Below are 19,200 nucleotides of genomic sequence, written 5' to 3' on the forward strand. Positions count from 1 at the left end.
TATTTACATTTCAAATGATTTCCCCTATTCTGCCCACCCCCCCACTCCCCGAAAGTCACATAAGCCCACTTCCCTCACCCTGTTCTCCCACCCACCCCTTCCCACTTCCCTGTTCTGGTTTTGTCTTATATTGCTACACTGAGTCTTTCCAGAACCAGGGGATGTATGGCTTATTCTAATATCAGATAAAATTGACTTTCAACCTAAAGTTATCAAAAGAGACACGGAAGGACACTTCTTGCTGGTCAAAGGAAAAATCCACCAAGAAGAGTCTCAATCCTGACCATCTATGCTCCAAATGCAAGGGCACCCTCATTCTTTTTTTTTTTTTTCTAAATTTTATAGTTGTAATTTCTTTTTTTTTTATTCTTTTTTTTTATTCGATATAATTTATTTACATTTCAAATGATTTCCCCTTTTCTAGCCCCCCCCACTCCCCGAAAGTCCCGCAAACCCCCTTCTCTTCCCCTGTCCTCCCACCCACCCCTTCCCACTTCCCCGTTCTGGTTTTGCTGAATACTGTTTCACTGAGTCTTTCCAGAACCAGGAGCCACTCCTCCTTTCTTCTTGTACGTCATTTGATGTGTGGATTATGTTTTGGGTATTCCAGTTTTCTAGGTTAATATCCACTTATTAGTGAGTGCATACCATGATTCACCTTTTGAGTCTGGGTTATCTCACTTAGTATGATATTCTCTAGCTCCATCCATTTGCCTAAGAATTTCATAAATTCATTGTTTCTAATGGCTGAATAGTACTCCATTGTGTAGATATACCACATTTTTTGCATCCACTCTTCTGTTGAGGGATACCTGGGTTCTTTCCAGCATCTGGCAATTACAAATAGGGCTACTATGAACATAGTAGAACATGTATCCTTATTACATGGTGGGGAGTCTTCTGGGTATATGCCCAGGAGTGGTATAGCAGGATCTTCTGTAAGTAAGGTACCCAGTTTTCGGAGGAACCGCCAGACTGATTTCCAGAGTGGTTGTACCAATTTGCAACCCCACCAGCAGTGGAGGAGTGTTCCTCTTTCTCCACACCCTCTCCAACACCTGCTATCTCCTGAATTTTTAATCTTAGCCATTCTGACTGGTGTAAGATGAAATCTTAGGGTTGTTTTGATTTGCATTTCCCTAATGACTAATGAAGTTGAGCATTTTTTAAGATGTTTCTCCGCCATCCGAAGTTCTTCAGGTGAGAATTCTTTGTTTAACTCTGTACCCCATTTTTTAATAGGGTTGTTTGGTTTTCTGGAGTCTAACTTCTTGAGTTCTTTATATATATTGGATATTAGCCCTCTATCTGATGTAGGATTGGTGAAGATCTTTTCCCAATTTGTTGGTTGCCGATTTGTCCTCTTGATGGTGTCCTTTGCCTTACAGAAACTTTGTAATTTTATGAGGTCCCATTTGTCAATTCTTGCTCTTAGAGCATACGCTATTGGTGTTCTGTTCAGAAACTTTCTCCCTGTACCGATGTCCTCAAGGGTCTTCCCCAATTTCTTTTCTATTAGCTTCAGAGTGTCTGGCTTTATGTGGAGGTCCTTGATCCATTTGGATTTGAGCTTAGTACAAGGAGACAAGGATGGATCAATTCGCATTCTTCTGCATGCTGACCTCCAGTTGAACCAGCACCATTTGTTGAAAAGGCTATCTTTTTTCCATTGGATGTTTTCAGCCTCTTTGTCGAGGATCAAGTGGCCATAGGTGTGTGGGTTCATTTCTGGATCTTCAATCCTGTTCCATTGATCCTCCTGCCTGTCACTGTACCAATACCATGCAGTTTTTAACACTATTGCTCTGTAGTATTGCTTGAGGTCAGGGATACTGATTCCCCCAGATTTTCTTTTGTTGCTGAGAATAGTTTTAGCTATCCTGGGTTTTTTGTTGTTCCAGATGAATTTGATAATTGCTCTTTCTAACTCTGTGAAGAATTGAGTTGGGATTTTGATGGGTATTGCATTGAATCTGTATAGTGCTTTAGGCAAAATGGCCATTTTAACTATATTGATTCTACCGATCCAGGAGCATGGGAGGTTTTCCCATTTTTTGAGGTCTTCTTCCATTTCCTTCTTCAGAGTCTTGAAGTTCTTGTCATACAGATCTTTCACATGTTTGGTAAGAGTCACCCCAAGATACTTTATACTGTTTGTGGCTATTGTGAAGGGGGTCATTTCCCTAATTTCTTTCTCAGCCTGCTTATCCTTTGAGTATAGGAAGGCCACTGATTTGCTTGAGTTGATTTTATAACCTGCCACTTTGCTGAAGTTGTTTATCAGCTGTAGGAGCTCTCTAGTGGAGTTCTTTGGGTCACTTAGGTAGACTGCAAATAATGATAGTTTGACTTCCTCCTTTCCAATTTGTATCCCTTTGATCTCCTTATGTTGTCGAATTGCCCGAGCTAGTACCTCAAGTACAATATTGAAAAGATAAGGAGAAAGGGGGCAGCCTTGTCTGGTCCCTGATTTCAGTGGGATTGCTTCAAGTTTCTCTCCATTTAGTTTGATGCTGGCTACCTGTTTGCTGTATATTGCTTTTACTATGTTTAGGTATGGGCCTTGAATTCCTGTTCTCTCCAAGACTTTAAGCATGAAGGGATGCTGAATTTTGTCAAATGCTTTTTCAGCATCCAATGAAAGGCCAAGTAACATATAAAGGAAGACCTATCAGAATGACAGCAGACTTTTCACCTGAGACTATGAAGGCTAGAAGGTCCTGGGCAGATCTCATGCAGACTCTAAGAGAACACAAATGCCAACCAAAACTACTATATCCAGCAAAACTCTCAATCACCATAGATGGAGAAACTAAGATATTTCATGACAAAACCAAGTTTACCCAATATCTATCCACAAACCCGGCCCTAAAAAGGATAATAGGAGGACAACACCAATACAAGGAGGGAAACTTCACCCTGGAAAAAGCAAGATAGTAACCTTTCATCAAACCCAAAAGAAGTTAAGCATTAAAATTTAAAAAATAACGTCAAAAATGATAGGAAGTAACAATCACTATTCCTTAATATCTCTTAACATCAATGGACTTAATGCCCCAATAAAAAGACACAGACTAACTGAATGGATACGTAAACAGGACCCTACATTTTGCTGCTTACAGGAAACACACCTCAGGGTCAAAGACAAACACTACCTTAGAGTAAAAGGCTGGAAGACAATTTTACAAGCAAATGGTCTCAGGAAACAAGCTGGAGTAGCCATTTTAATATCAGATAAAATTGACTTTCAACCCAAAGTCATCAAAAGAGACCCTGAGGGACACTTCTTGCTGGTCAAAGGAAAAATACAAAAAGAAGAACTGTCAATCCTGAACATCTATGCCCCAAATGCAAGGGCACCCTCTTTCGTAAAAGAAACTTTATTAAAACTAAAAGCACACATTGCACCTAACACAATAATTGTGGGTGACTTCAACACTGCACTTTCCTCAATGGACCGATCAGGAAAACAGAAACTAAACAGGGACACAATGAAACTAATTGAAGCTTTGGACCAATTAGATTTAACAGATATATATAGAACATTCTATCCTAAAACAAAAGAATATACCTTTTTCTCAGCACCTCATGGTACCTTCTCCAAAATCGACCATATAATTGGTCACAAGACAGACCTCAACAAATATAAGAAGATCGAACTAATCCCATGCCTCCTATCTGATCACTATGGAGTAAAAGTGGTCTTCAATAGCAACAGAAACAACAGAAAGCCCACATACACGTGGAAACTGAACAATACTCTACTCAATGATACCTTGGTCAAGGAAGAAATAAAGAAAGAAATTAAAGACTTTTTAGAACACAATGAAAATGAAAACACAACATACCCAAACCTATGGGACACAATGAAAGCAGTGCTAAGAGGAAAACTCATAGCCCTGAGTGCCTCCAAAAAGAAAATGGAGAGAGCATACATTACCAGCTTAATGACACACCTGAAAGCCTTAGAACAAAAAGAAGCTATTTCGCCCAGGAGGAGTAGAAGGCAGGAAATCATCAAACTCAGGGCCGAAATCAATCAAGTAGAAACAAAGAGAACCATACAAAAAATCAACAATACCAGGAGCTGGTTCTTTGAGAAAATCAACAAGATAGATAAACCCTTAGCCAGAATGACCAAAGGGCACAGAGAAAGTATCCAAATTAACAAACTTAGAAATGAAAAGGGAGATATAACAACGGAAACTGAGGAAATCCAAAAAATCATCAGATCCTACTACAAGAGCCTATACTCAACACAACTGGAGAATCTGGAGGAAATGGACAATTTCCTTGACAGATACCAAATACCAAAATTAAATCAGGACCAACTAGACCATCTAAACAGTCCCATAATGCCTAAAGAAATAGAAGGAGTCATAGAAAGTCTTCCAACCAAAAAAAGCACAGGACCAGATGGCTTCAGTGCAGAATTCTACCAGACCTTCAAAGAAGAGTTAACACAAATACTCTTCAAACTATTCCACAAAATAGAAACAGAAGGAACACTACCCAATTCCTTCTACGAAGCCACAATTACGCTGAAACCAAAGCCACACAAAGATCCAACAAAGAAAGAGAACTTCAGACCAATTTCCCTTATGAACATCGATGCAAAAATACTCAATAAAATTCTTGCCAACCGAATCCAAGAACACATCAAAACGATCATCCACCATGATTAAGTAGGCTTTATCCCGGGAATGCAGGGTTGGTTCAATATACGGAAATCCATCAATACAATCCACTACATAAACAAACTCAAAGGCACCCTCATTCTTAAAATAAACTTTACTAAAGCTCAAAGGACACATTGCACCTAACACAATAATTGTGGCTGACCTCAACACTCCACTCTCCTCAATGGACTGATCAGGAAATCAGAAACTTAACAGGGACACAGTGAAACTAATTGAAGTTTTGGACCAATTGGATTATATATATATATATATATATATATATATATATATATATATATATATATATATATATATATATAACATTTCATCCTAAAGCAAAAGAATATACCTTTTTCTTAGCACCTCATGGTACCTTCTCCAAAATCGATCATATAATTGGTCATAAGACCGACTTCAACAAGTAAAAGATCAAAATAATCCCATGCCTCCTATCAGATCACTATGGAGTAAATGTGGTCTTCAATAGCAACAAAAACAACAGAAAGCCCACATACACATTGAAACTGAACAATATTCTACTCAATGGTGCCTTAGTCAAGGAAGAAATTAAGAAAGAAATCAAAGACTTTTTAGAATTTAATGAAAACGAAGACCCAACATACCCAAATCTATGGGGCACAATGAAAGCAGTGCTAAGAAGGAAACTCATAGCCCTGAGTGCCTCCAAAAAGAAAATGGAGAGAGCATACACTAGCAACTTAACAGCACACCTGAAAGCCCTGGAACAAAAAGAAGCTAATTCATCCAGGAGGAGTAGAATACAGGAAATCATCAAACTCAGTGCTGAAATCAATCAAGTAGAAATAAAGAGAACCATACAAAGAATCAACAAAATCAGGAGCTGGTTCTTTGAGAAAATCAACAAGATAGATAAACCCTTAGCCAGATTAACCAAAGGGCACAGAGACAGTATCCAAATTAACAAAATTAGAAATGAAAAGGGAGATATAACAACAGAAACTGAGGAAATTCAAGAAAATCATTAGATTCTACTACAAAAACCTATACTCAACACAACTGGAGAATCTGGAGGAAATGGACAATTTGCAAGACAGATAGCAAACACCAAAATTAAATCAGGATCAAATAGATCATTTAAACACTCCCATAACTCCTAAAGAAATAAAAGGGGTTATAGAAAGTCTCCCAACCAAAAAAAGCGTGGGACCAAATGGTTTTAGTGCAGAACTCTATCAGACCTTCAAAGAGGACCTAATACCAATACTCTTCAAACTATTCCACAAAGTTGAAACAGAAGAAACACTAACAAACTCGTTCTATAAAGCCACAGATACGCTGATACCAAAACCACACGAAGATCCAACAAAGGAAGAGAACTTCAGGCCAATTTCCCTTATGAATATCGATGCAAAAATACTCAATAAAATTCTTGCCCACCAAATTCAAGAACACATCAAAACGATCATCTACCATGATCAAGTAGGCTTCATCCCAGTGATACAGGGATGGTTCAATATACGGAAATCCATCAATGCAATCCACTACATAAACAAACTCAAAGAAAAAACCACATGATCATTTCATTAGATGCTGAAAAAGCATTTGACAAAATTCAGCATCCTTTCATGCTAAAAGTTTTGGAAAGAACAGGAATTCAAGGCTCATACCTAAACATAGTTCAAGCAATATATAGCAAACTGGTAGCCAGCATCAAACTAAATGGAGAGAAACCTGAAGCAATCCCACTAAAATCAGGGACTAGACAAGGCTGCCCTCTCTCTCCATATCTTTTCAATATAGTACTTGAAGTTCTAGCTAGAGCAGTTAGCCATCATAAGGAGGTCAAAGGGATACAAATTGGAAAGGAAGAAGTCAAACTATCACTATTTGCAGATGATTTGATAGTCTATCTAAGTGACCCAAAACACTCCACCAGAGAATTCCTACAGCTGATAAACAACTTCAGCAAAGTGGCTGGTTATAAAATCATCTCTAGCATATCAGTAGCCTTCCTATACTCAAAGAATAAGCAGGCTGAGAAAGACTGGAATGTATGGAAATGACACCCTTCACAATAGCCAAAAGCAATATAAAGTATCTTGGTGTGACTCTAACCAAACACATAAAAGATCTGTATGAGAAGAACTTCAGGTCTCTGAAGAAGGAAATGGAAGAAAACTTCAGAAAATGGAAAAATCCGCCATGCTCGTGGATTGGCAGGATTAATATAGTTAAAATGGCCATCTTGCCAAAAGCAATCTATGGATTCAATGTGATCCCCATCAAAATCCCAACTCAGTTCTTCATAGAGTTAGAAAGAGCAATTCTCAAATTCATCTGGAATAACAAAAAGCCCAGGATAGCTAAAACTATTCTCAACAGTAAAAGAACTTCTGGGGAAATCAGTAGCCCAGACCTCAAGCAATACTACAGAACAATAGTGTTAAAAACTGCATGGTGGGGCTGGAAAGACGGCTCAGCAGTTAAGAGCACTGACTGCTCTTCAGAAGGTCCTGAGTTCAAATCCCAGCAACCACATGGTGGCTCACAACCATCTGTAATGAGATCTGTTGCCCTATTCTGGAGTGTCTGAAGACAGCTTCAGTGTACTTACATATAACAAATAAATCTTTTAAAAAAAACTGCATGGTATTGGTACAGTGACAGGCAGGTGAACCAATGGAATAGAATTGAAGACCCAGAAATGAATCCCCACACCTATGGTCACTTGATCTTCGACAAAGGAGCTGAAAACATCCAGTGGAAAAAGATAGCCTTTTCAACAAATGGTGCTGTTTCAATTGGAGGTCAGCATGCAGAAGAATGCGAATTGATCCATTCTTATCTCCTTTTACTAAGCTCAACCCTATGTGGATCAAGGACCTCCACATAAAACCAGACACGCTGAAACTGATAGAAAAGAAACCGGGGAAGACCCTTGTGGACATGGGCAGAGGGGAATGGTTCCTCAACAGAACACCAATAGCTTATGCTCTAAGATCAAGAATTGACAAATGGGACCTCATAAAATTACAAAGTTTCTGTAAGGCAAAGGACACAGTCAAAAGGACAAAACGGCAACCAAAAAATTGGGAAAAGATCTTCACCAACCCTACATCCTACAGAGGGCTAATATCTAATAAATACAAGAAACTCAAGAAGTTAGACCCCAGAGAACCAAATAATCCTATCAAAAAAATGGGGTACAGAACTAAACAAAGAATTTTCCCCTGAAGAAATTCAGATGACTGAGAAGCACCTTAAGAAATGTTCAGCATCATTAGTCATTAGGGAAATGCAAATCAAAACAACCCTGAGATTTCACCTCACACCAGTCAGAATGGCTAAGGTCAAAAACTCAGGAGACAGCAGGTGTTGGCGAGAATGTGGAGAAAGAGGAACACTCCTCCACTGCTGGTGGGATTGTAAAGTGGTACAGCCACTTTGGAAATCAGTCTGACTATTCCTCAGGAAACTGGGCATGACACTTCTGGAGGACCCTGCTATACCTCTCCTGGGCATATACCCAGAGGATTCCCCAGCATGCAATAAGGATACGTGCTCCACTATGTTCATAGCAGCCCTATTTATAATAGCCAGAAGCTGGAAAGAACCCAGATGTCCCTCAATGGAGGAATGGATACAGAAAATGTGGTATATTTACACAGTGGAATACTACTCAGCAATTAAAAACAATGAATTCATGAAATTTTTAGGCAAATGGTTAGAACTGGGAAATACCATCCTAAGTAAGGTAACCCAATCACAAAAGAATACACATGGAATGCAATCACTGATAAGTGGATATTAATTAGCCCAGAAACTCTGAATACTCAAGACACAATTAGCATATCAAACGATTCCCATAAAGAAGGGAGAGGGCCCTGGTCCTAGAAAGGCTTGATCCAGCCTTGTAGGGTAGTACCAGGACAGAGAAATGGGAGGCAGGTGAATGGGGAATGGGCGGAGGGAAGAGGGCTTATGGGACATAAGGGGAAGGGGGAACCAGGAAAGGGGAAAGCATTTGGAATATAAACAAAGAATATAGAAAATTAAAAAAAAAACCTTCTCCTCCATACTTCTCAGCTGGTTTTTACCATCTTTGTGAATTTCAGAAGTTCATCTCTGCTTTTAAAGTAGAGCCTCTTATTTTTAAAACCAACTCCCAAATCAGGTCACAAAGACAGCTCCTAGTCTGCTGTCTTCATTGGATGCTTTTTATCAGCACTTTAATAATTTCACTCATGCATTCAGCTGTGGAATTGATAAGAATACATTTTTTCAAAGACAAGGAAATTTAATCATTATCAAAAATCACTGTGATTCTTAGTTTGACAGATATTTATTGTGTCACTGTGAAATTTTGTAATTTACCATTTAGAATTGTTTGCTCTCTTTCAGACTCCACTGAGATACACAAAAACATTATTGCTTCCACTTGTTATGGTGATTACTTATCATATCTTTAAAAAGGTATGTAAAGAATTATTACTTTTTGTGGATTCACTATGAGAACTATGATAGATTAATGCGAGCTGCTCAAATTCCTTCTTTCCTTGTAGGATGCATTGTTTTTATCTATCTAAATCATTTTATTGATGTCTCCATCTGGGACTATTCTGTTAAAAATCACATTATTAAAGACATTTTGTTCTATTCTACCACAACTAATTTTTACCCATCAGTTAATCTATAATTACATTTATTTAGGGGTGGAGTATGACATTGTCATTGGACAGCTCTGACTGTGCAGTGTGAAATATTGCACAAGTATCTGAAGAATAGATGTGATGTCATGTGCCATGAATGAAAAAGAATGTGACATGTGTAAACACAGTCAAAGATATCATCAGCTATTTCAAGTAGTTGTACACAGGATAAATTTATACAGCAAGTAAAAAAAAAAAAAAACCTCATAACCTACACAGACACTGTTTTTATCACAAAATACAGTGCTATGTTAAAAGAACCTATCCTGAAAACTTCCCTTGCATATTTTCATGGTGCTTCTTGGCTTAAGACTTTACTAACAGAAATCTTTAAGGTGCTTTTAACAGCTTTGAGCCATCTTTATTTATATTGTCAGTCATGCCCAAAGTCAACATATGTTTGTGTTACACTGTTTGGTAGATGGCCATAAAATGATTCCTCACCAACAATTCCATTTGTAGTCCAGTTGAAAGAATTTTCTGTTCTTAAAGTTAAAACTTTTAGGTACCCTGCATATAGTTCCTAAGCCCCATTCCTTGTCCCTGTGTTTCTGCATAGAATATGACTAGTCTGTGAATAATGAAGGCAGGTACCACTCTTCAAGTCTGCACCTCTGTTGTTTACACCTGACCTGGCTGTCCCATTGGGCAGTCAGGACAAGACGAACAGGAATGGGCTGGATGAGAACAAAAGTAATTGTCTTCCTGTACCCTGCCAAGCTAAAAAAGTTAAGATATTTTATAGAGCCTGTTTCTACTCCATCAAAGTAAACTATGGCATTCTTAACAGGTTCAACTTAAGTTTAGGGCATAAAGCATAAAGGACCTGTTGAATGTAGAGCCATCTAGCATAGTGAAGGATAACATGATGTACATTTTTTTAAAAAATTAAACATAGCCACTAACATATTTTTAGCATCCAAACACTGTACTGCCTAAACTGAGCTTGTACATGCGCAAAGAAACACACATGTACACACACACACACACACACACACACACACACACCTGTAGCCACTGAAGTTCAATTTTTTTGGCTTTTTCCTTGTTAACTCTTTAGTCTTGCTTTGCCTTGTATGATTTATTTTTTTACTTCATGAATATAACTGATGTTTATTTAGGTTTTCATTTTTATAAAATAATCCCATAGAATAAGGGTGACATATGTATCTTGATTCCATTGAGAAAGCATAAATATTTAACTCCTCCAAATTGACATTTTGTTATTGATACCCTCAAGATTTCTATTTAAATATGTAACTATAATTTTATTTACATATTTGGTACAAATTGAATTAATATATTTATTTGTCTTTGAATTTGAGATATTTTTCTACAAAATATAATCTCTCCTTCATCTATTGAGTGTTCTATTGAGAACTGATGATTCTCCTATAGTGACTACCTATTGATGAGTGGTCAAGAAAGCAAATACACTAATAACTTATTTAATAATTATCTAAAGCTTTGAGTAAAACAGGAATCTAGGTGAGCTTTAGAAAAGAAGTGAAATAGTAAGAACAAGAGAGGGAGGGATTTACAGGCTGGCATTGTCTCAGCTGCATGGTAGAGGCTCTCCGTACTTAGATTATTTGTTCACCCCTCCACTGTCCAGCAAAGTATAATGTTTCAGCATTAGTAAGTGGCTCTTCGCGTTACAAAACTCAGCACTTCAGAGCTGAAATGTACTAACATTTACTCTACCACTCCTATTGAATACACCAGAAAGTTACAATCTTAGATTTATAATTTAGAATTGAAAATGACTTGTAGAGAGATTTTAATTCAATTAAGTAAGTTCATTTTGATGACACAGACCTGTAATCTCAGGATGGGGAAGGAGAGGCACAAGGATGACTAGCTCCAGGCCAACATTTATATCTAAATATATAAATGAGGCATTTATATCTAAAGACACAATACTAAAGGAAGAAACAAAAGAAAGGAAAAGAAACTACTTGTAGGTTTGGGTGGTTTGGGTGCTTTCGGTGGTTTATTGCAGCAGGAGTTTCAGTGTGTTATAGAATGTCATAGAGAAGTCTTATCGATTGATTCTGTTTACAGATTGCTCGTGATATCATATGTGTCTTATATACAAACACTTATGCAAGGTAATTATTTCACAGTTGTTTTTAAAGTCATACTATATTCATTATTAAATAACATTAAATATTAAGAATTATTCAAATGACCAGCAATTTACTTCAACATTTTAATAAAGGAAATAAGAATAAAATATATTTTATTTCTTTCAAGAATGTTGCTTTTTGAATTTTTTCTTTATATTAAAATTGCTTTATATTTATATTTGTAAATATAAATAATATATTTATAATAGATATTTATATTTGTTAAACAGCTCATATTTTAAACTCACTCAATTTTAGCAAATCACCAGAGTTTCAAGCTCATAAACATAAATAGCCTAAGTTTTGTTTGAGCTGTCCTTATTTTTAATTTTCAGAAGATGATTATTGCATTTCAAAATATTTATTACATTTTTTGCAAAATTTATTTCTGAAAATATTTTTATACATAATTTTTAGAGATTACAATAAAATTGCTAAAGTCAAGACATGGAGTATTACCAGTGAAATTATGTAATAGAGCACATGTCACATAAATTGCTAAGCCTTAAGAAATAATTGTTGAGAAAAATACTTTCTAAAGAAATCTTATTTCAAACTACATTTTATAATAGTAGTTATATAATTTAATTTTACTTAATGTCTTTTATGTTTTGGACAGCTTATATTTATAGAAAAAAATGTGCCAGTAGTGCTGAGTGTCTTCTTAAACCTTTATATTCTCTATGCTGGTATATGAACAAATTTGTCTGGTTCCCAGAGGAGCTAATATAAGACTTTGACTGCATTGTTGAAATCATTTTTAAAACAAGGTGTTCATAAACACACTGTTTTCTTTGGGTCAGATGGGAGCTGGAGAAGTATGACTTGATATTCTAAACAAGTGTCCTTGATAATTTATTCTGTAAGAAATGCATAAGGGGCATGGTACATTTCACTAAGTGAAATATAACTAATAGAGATTTGCAAACTATTCTCAAATGATTACAAAGTTATGAAATGTGGAAACAGAAATGCTTTAGGGGGCATATGATTGAAAGAAAATAATTCAGAATAAGGAAGTCTTTCTTACTGATTGAGTAGTGGAAAGTGAAGTTTTATAGGGTTTCCAAGGTCTCATATATTTCTTCTTAATGATTTGTTTCTTCTTAGACTTTTATGTAGTGCTCATGCCATATAGTTTGAAGCCTAGAATATGTTTATAATTTATATGTTAATTTTGAAATTTGTATATATAGTCACAACTATATAAACTGTTTTCTCTCTTTATTTGTTGGTTAGAACTATTATCTATATAAAAAAGAAACTATCCGAGCTTTCTCACATATTCTTCTACTACACACAGAGATCATTGTATTAGGTGCTGTGATAAGATACTCTGAGAATACCCTGAGGAAGGTGTAGTTTACTTTGTCTGAATTTTCGAGGGGATACAGCCAGTGGTAGGCACAGGGGTGGGCAGTGGCTGGAAGGCTGCATGTACTGTCAGAAAGCACAGAGGGATAATGTCTGTGTTTGTCTTTCTTCCTCTTTTTATTATTAATTAGTCCAGGACTCCAACCATGCAACTGTGATAGCCACATTTAAGAGTATTTTCCCATTTTAACCTAATCCAGATAATCTCTCATAGATGCTCCAAAGATATGTTTATTTCCGTAGTGATTTTAAATATTGTCAAGATGGTAATCTGAATTCATCACCATGACTCTCCTCCTCCTTATCATCTTGGCTCTCCCTAAACAAATAAGCTTGGAAACATAACCTTCTATTTCTTGGTCCAGTTGACACATGGCCATTTCATGATACAAAGCACATTCATTAACCTTCAAGTGCTTATTATGTTTAAGAATTTCAACACAGCATGAAAGTCTGAAGTTCACGTCTTATCTGGGACGAGGCAATCAATAATTTTTACCCTCTGTTTTTGAAACTAGATTGTTCTCATAAATATATCTCATGTACTGGTTGGTTTTGTGAGTAAACATGACACAAGATAGAGTCATTACAGAGAAAGGAGCCTCACCTGAGGCAATGTCTCCATGAGATCTAGCTATAGGGAATTTTCTCAATCAGGGATCAGTGACAGAGGGCCTAGTCCATTGTGAGTGGTGCCATCCCTTGGCTGGTAGATCTGGGTTCTATAAGAAGACAGGATGAACAAGGTGATGAACAACACCCCTCTATGGCCTCTGAATCAACTCCTGCCTCCACAACCGGGCTCTGCCAGACTTCTTGTCCTCCCTTCCTCCATTATTGTTCAAACCAAATAAACCCCTTCCTCCCCAGCTTGCTTTTTGGTAATGGTGTTTTGTCACAGCAATGGAAACCCTAAGACCAATTGGTAACAGGGAATAGGGTATTGTGATAGACCTGATCATGCTTCTGTTTGGAGGAATGTGGATTCTGGGACTTTCGGTTAGAAAAGCAGTGGAATGCTTTGAGTGGAGTGTAATGGACCATACAGGTAGGAACATAAAAGACAGTCCTGCTGAGGATGATTTGAATTATCAAGGTCTAGATCAAGAGGCTACAGAGAAGGATAATTTTAGTATGTTGCCTAGAGATTTTTCTTGTGATATTTTGGTGAAGAATTTGGCTGCTTTTTGCCCTTGTCTGAAGAGTCTGCTTTAGGCTATAGTGAAGAGATTTAGGTTATTACATTGACAAAGGAAATCTCAAAGCAGCCTAGCATAAACTCTGTCCTCTGGGTCACTTTTATGAAGACCATTTTGATGAAACATTGCAAGACAAGAAAGCAAAAATACAAAATGTATGGTTCAAGGATTAAAGGGACACCAGAAAGTAGCATGGATCTAATGATTATGTTCAAGAAGATAAACAGATTAAAGATATTAAGTGGAATTAAGAGAGTGCTGACTTTGGGGCAAGATCCCACCCAGATAAGCTTCCATTTGTGAGAAGTATGTTCCTAAGGGACATTGCCACCTAGTCTAAATATACAATGCAGTTGCAGTTGTATTTGTATAACAGATACTCCAACAGGCCACTGTTGGAGTAGGTGTGTCACTGTGGATGTGGCCTTTAAGACCCTCATCCTAACTGCCTGGGAGCCAGGATTCTGCTAGCAGCCTTCAGATGAGGATGTAGAACTCTCAGTTCCTCCAGTGCCATGTCTGCCTGGATGCTGCCATGCTCCTAGCTTGGTGATAATGGACTGAACCTCTGAATCTGTATGCCAGCCCCAATTAAATGTTGTCCTTTATAAGACTTTCATTGGTCATAGTGTCTGTTCACAGCAGTAAAACACTAATAAAGATAGAAGTTGGTACCAGAAATGGGGTATCACTATGATAGGCCTGACCATGCTTTTGTTTGGAAGAATGTGGATTTTGGGACTTAGGATTTGAAAAGCAGTGAAATGCTTTAAGTGGGACTTAATGGGCTATCTTAGTAGGAATATAAAAGACTTTGTTAGAGTGATTTGAACTGTGCAGACCCAAGAGGTTTCAGTGGAGAATTTCAGTATGTGGCATCGAGACTGTTTTCTGAGATTTGAGTAAAGAATAGGGAGACATTTTGCTGTTGTCTGAAGATTCTAGTTGAGGTGAAGGTAAAGAGATTTATATTAATTGTATTGACAAAAGAAATCTCAAAAAAAGTCCAGCAGAGATTTTGTTCTCTGATTAAGTCTCATGAAGAGCATTTCGAACAAGCTTAGCAAGCTTAGAAAGAAAAAATATAAAAATATAATATTAAAGGGCCTCAGGAAGTGAAATGGAGCTGAATGCTCAATTCAAGAATGTTAAATTGAATTAAGAAAGTACTAAGCTTGGGGCAAATATCCCACCTAGCTAAGTTTAGGTCCAGGGATGGTAGTACAAGTCTTTAATCCCAGGAGGCAAAGACAAGCAGATCTCTGAGTTAAAGGCCAGCCTAGAACACAGCAAGTTCTTGATGAAGAAAAGCTTAAGTCCAGGCTTGGTGGACCACACCTTAAATCCCAGTGGTTAAAGGACAGGCATGCAGATCTCTGAGTTCAAAGTCAGTTCACAGAGCAAGTTTCAGGACAGCCAAGCTTAGGTAGTAAAGGAGTTGGAAAACAGAAAGCTGGTGATAATGTCATAAAGTGGCCATGTTCTAGCCCCAGCAAGCAGCAGAACTCAGGAGCTTTGGCCACGTGGCTCTGGCTTTAGAATACAGAGAATAGAAGGGACTACTGGGACAATTGATGCAGGTTAGCTGGAGCTAAGAAATTAGTGGTGATTAAGAAGAAACCAGCATCACTGAGGTGAAATCTCTTGGCAAATGTTTTCTGAGAGCACAAAGAAGCTGTGTTCCAGAGATAGCCAACCTTGTGCCTCATGCTGCATCTGAACTTGGTAATGTGTAAGAATCACCCAGGTGGTTTTGAAGGCATGAATGGGTCATGAAGGAGTCAAGCTCTGAAGTCATGGAAGGCCATTGGTGAAGGTGCACCCTCTGCTGCAGTTGATGGCCGGGGACTGAAGGGAGTCATGCAAAGAATTTAACACTTGGTACCACGAAGCCTATGAGAATCTTTTGGTGAAGTCTAGTTGTAGCAGAGGACCCCAGCATATTGGAGATGCTTGTACCATAAATGATTATCAAGAACAGCAGCAACAATGGAGTAGATCAACATGAGCTTAAAGTGTTACAGAGGGCAGAGCTGGAGAATTGACACCAGCCCTTTGGAGGATCCCAGAAGACCATGTGTGGGTCCCAGACATTGAAACAAGAAACTGGAAGATTGAAGTTGCCTCAGAGATCCCAATATGTTCAAGATGCCAGAGCCATGGGCTATCTGCTGAGGAAAGCTTCTAACAGGGAGTAGAACCAGCCCAGGAGAAAGAACTTTGTTGCAGTCAACGAAGATGAAAAGGAGTTGGAGATCTGAAGACCATCTTGAAATCAGACATGGAGAGGCAGAATTTGAAGTTTGCCTAGATGGTTTACTATCTTGCTTTAGGAATTACAGTTAAGTGATTGGATGAATCTTATTAGAGACTTTGAACTTCGGACTTTTAACATTGTCAGAGAGTGCTATAGACTATGGGGACTTTGGAAGTTGGACTAAATGTATGTTGCCTTATGTTATGTTTAGGTATGACCCCCATAGACTCATGTGTTTGAACAAGTCTAAGGAGGTCAGGGAGTGGAATGTGATGGTTTGAATATGCTCACCCCAGTGAGTGACACTATTAGAAGGTGAGCCCTGTTGGTGTAGGCATGCCACTGCGGGTATGGGCTTTAAGACCCTCATCCTAGCTGCCTGGGAGCTAGGATTCTGCCAGCAGCCTTTAGATGAAGATGTAGAACTCTCATTTTTTTCCTGTACCATGCCTGCTTGAATGTTGCCATGTTTGTGCTTTGAAGATAATAGACTAAACCTCTGAACCTGTAAGCCAGCCAAATTAAATGTTGTCCTTATAAGAGTTGCCTTGGGCATGGTATCTGTCCACAGCAGTACAACCCTAAGACACATGGGATGACCACCAAGAACAGCAGCAGCAGAAGCTGTGAAGGTGAAGACTGGATTTCCCTGGAGACCCTAAGTGGTAGAGATGACAGAGCCATGGGATACAACATATCGTGGAAAGATGCTAACAGGGGGTGGAACCAGCCCAAGAGAAAGAGGTGTGTTGTAGTCACCAAAGCTGAAAGGTTGGAGTTTGCCTATCTGGTTTCAGCATTGCTTGTCTCCAGTATCTCCTCATTATCCTCCCTTCTCTATGTTTTGGAACATTAATGTACATTATGTGCTATGATATCTTGGAATTATGTGATCTGCATTTTGATTTTAATTTCCTAGGTGATTACAGTTAAGTGATTGCATGGATCTCAGAAGAGACTTTAAACTTTGGACTTTTAAAACGTTATTGAGACTGTGATAGACTATGAGGACTTTTGAAGTTGGACTAAATGCATTTTACATTCTATTATGGCTACAAGCCCATGGGGCCAGGGAGTAGGATGCTGTAGTTTGAATAGGTTTGCTCCCCTTAGATTCATGAACTTAAATCCCAATACACTGAGCCTGATAGAAGAGAAAAAGTAGGGAATAGATTTGAACACATTGGCATAGAAAATGACTTTCTAAGCATAGCACCAATAGCACAGGTACTAAGATCAACAATAAATAGGACTTCATGAACCTCAAACGTTTCTACATGGCAAAAGACACTTTGTCATTTAGGCAAAGCAACCAGATATAGAACAGGAAGAAGTTTTTGTCAACTACACACCTGATAGTTGGCTAATACCCCAAATATATAAAGAATGGAAAAAAATAAGACCTGGACATCATGGAAAAAAGTAACCTAATTACAAATGAGGTGCAGACCTAGACAGAGAACTCTCAAAAGACAATACAGAAATATCTGAGATTCACTTAAAGAAAGTTTTAACATTCTTAATGACCAGGGAAATTCAAATCAAACCTAGTTTAAAATTTCATCTTTCTTTTTTGGGTCTTTGTGTGGCTTAGTTTTCAGGGTAATTATGGCCTCATAGAATGAATTAGTGTTCCTTCTGTTGCTAATTTGTGGAATAGTTTGAGAAGTATTGATATTAGCTCTTCTTTGTAGGTCTGGTAGAATTCTGCACCTAAAACCATCTGGCCCTGGGCTTGTTTATTTGCTTTTTTTTTTTTTTTATGGTTGAGAGGTTTTGAATGACTGCTTCTATTTCCTTAGGGATTATGGAACTGTTTAGATACTTTACCTGATCTTGATTTGGTACATGGTATCTGTCTAGAAAATCATCCATTTCATCTAGATTTTCCTGATTTGATGAGTAGATGAGCTTTTGTAGTAAGGCCTGATTTTGTTTTAATTTTTTCAGTTTCTGTTATGTTTCCCTTTTCATTTCTGATTTTGTTAATTTGGATCATGTCTCTGTGCCTGGTAGTTAGTTTGGCTAAGGGTATGTCTATCTTGTTGGTTCTCTCAAAGAACCAGCTCTTAGTTTTGTTGATTCTTTATGCTGTTCTCTTTGTTTCTATTTGACTATTTCCCGCCATCTATTCCTCACAGGTTTCTTTGCTTCATTTTGTTCTAGAGCTTTCAGGTGTGCTGTTAGGTTGCTAGTATAGAATCTCTCCAATTTCTTTATGAAGACACTTTGTGCTATGAACTTTCCTCCAAACCCCCGTACAACATAAGAGTATGCTTGCCTTCATTTTCATTGAATTATAGAAAGCTTTAATTTCTTTATTTCTTCCCTGACCAAGTAATCATTGAGTAGAGAGTTGTTCAGTTTCCATGATTATGCGGATTTTCCATGATTTCTGTGGTTGTTGAATTCCAGTTTTAGTCCAAGGTAATTAGATAGAATGCAAGGGGTTATTTCAATCTTCTTGTATCTGTTGAGGCTTCTTTTGGTCAGTTCTAGAGAAGGTTTCATGAGACAGTGCTGAGAAGAAGGTTTATTCTTTTGTTTTGGGGTGAAAAGTTCTACAGATATGTTAGATTCATTTGGTTCATAACTTCTTTTAGGTTCATTGTGTCTCTGTTTAGTTTCTGTTTGAATGACCTCACCATTGGTGTGAGTGGAGTGTTGAAGTCTCCCACTATAATTGTGTGGGTCTCCAAGTGTGTTTTGAGCTTTAGTAGAGTTTCTTTTAGGAATGTGGGTATCTTTGTGTTTGGGGCATAGATGTCAAAACTGAAACTTTGTGTTGGTGGATTTTTTCCATTGATGAGTATGAAATATCCTTCTCCATCTTCTTTGGTTGAACATCTATTTTATTGGATATTAGAATGG

General features: G+C 37.7%; 1 protein-coding gene across 1 annotated transcript in view; it reads left to right on the forward strand.

The window, feature by feature from the left end:
• Positions 1-19,200, forward strand: part of Dpy19l2 (dpy-19 like 2) — a 109,369-nt gene that overhangs the window by 74,678 nt on the left and 15,491 nt on the right. Inside the window, exons 15-16 of the mRNA XM_052189673.1 lie at positions 9,063-9,134; positions 11,435-11,481. Of these exons, the coding sequence (XP_052045633.1) occupies positions 9,063-9,134; positions 11,435-11,481 (119 nt within the window). The remainder of the gene's footprint in view (positions 1-9,062; positions 9,135-11,434; positions 11,482-19,200) is intronic.

This window comes from Apodemus sylvaticus, chromosome 7 (genome assembly GCF_947179515.1).
Source record: "Apodemus sylvaticus chromosome 7, mApoSyl1.1, whole genome shotgun sequence".
In the NCBI taxonomy this organism is placed as follows: Eukaryota; Metazoa; Chordata; class Mammalia; order Rodentia; family Muridae; genus Apodemus; species Apodemus sylvaticus.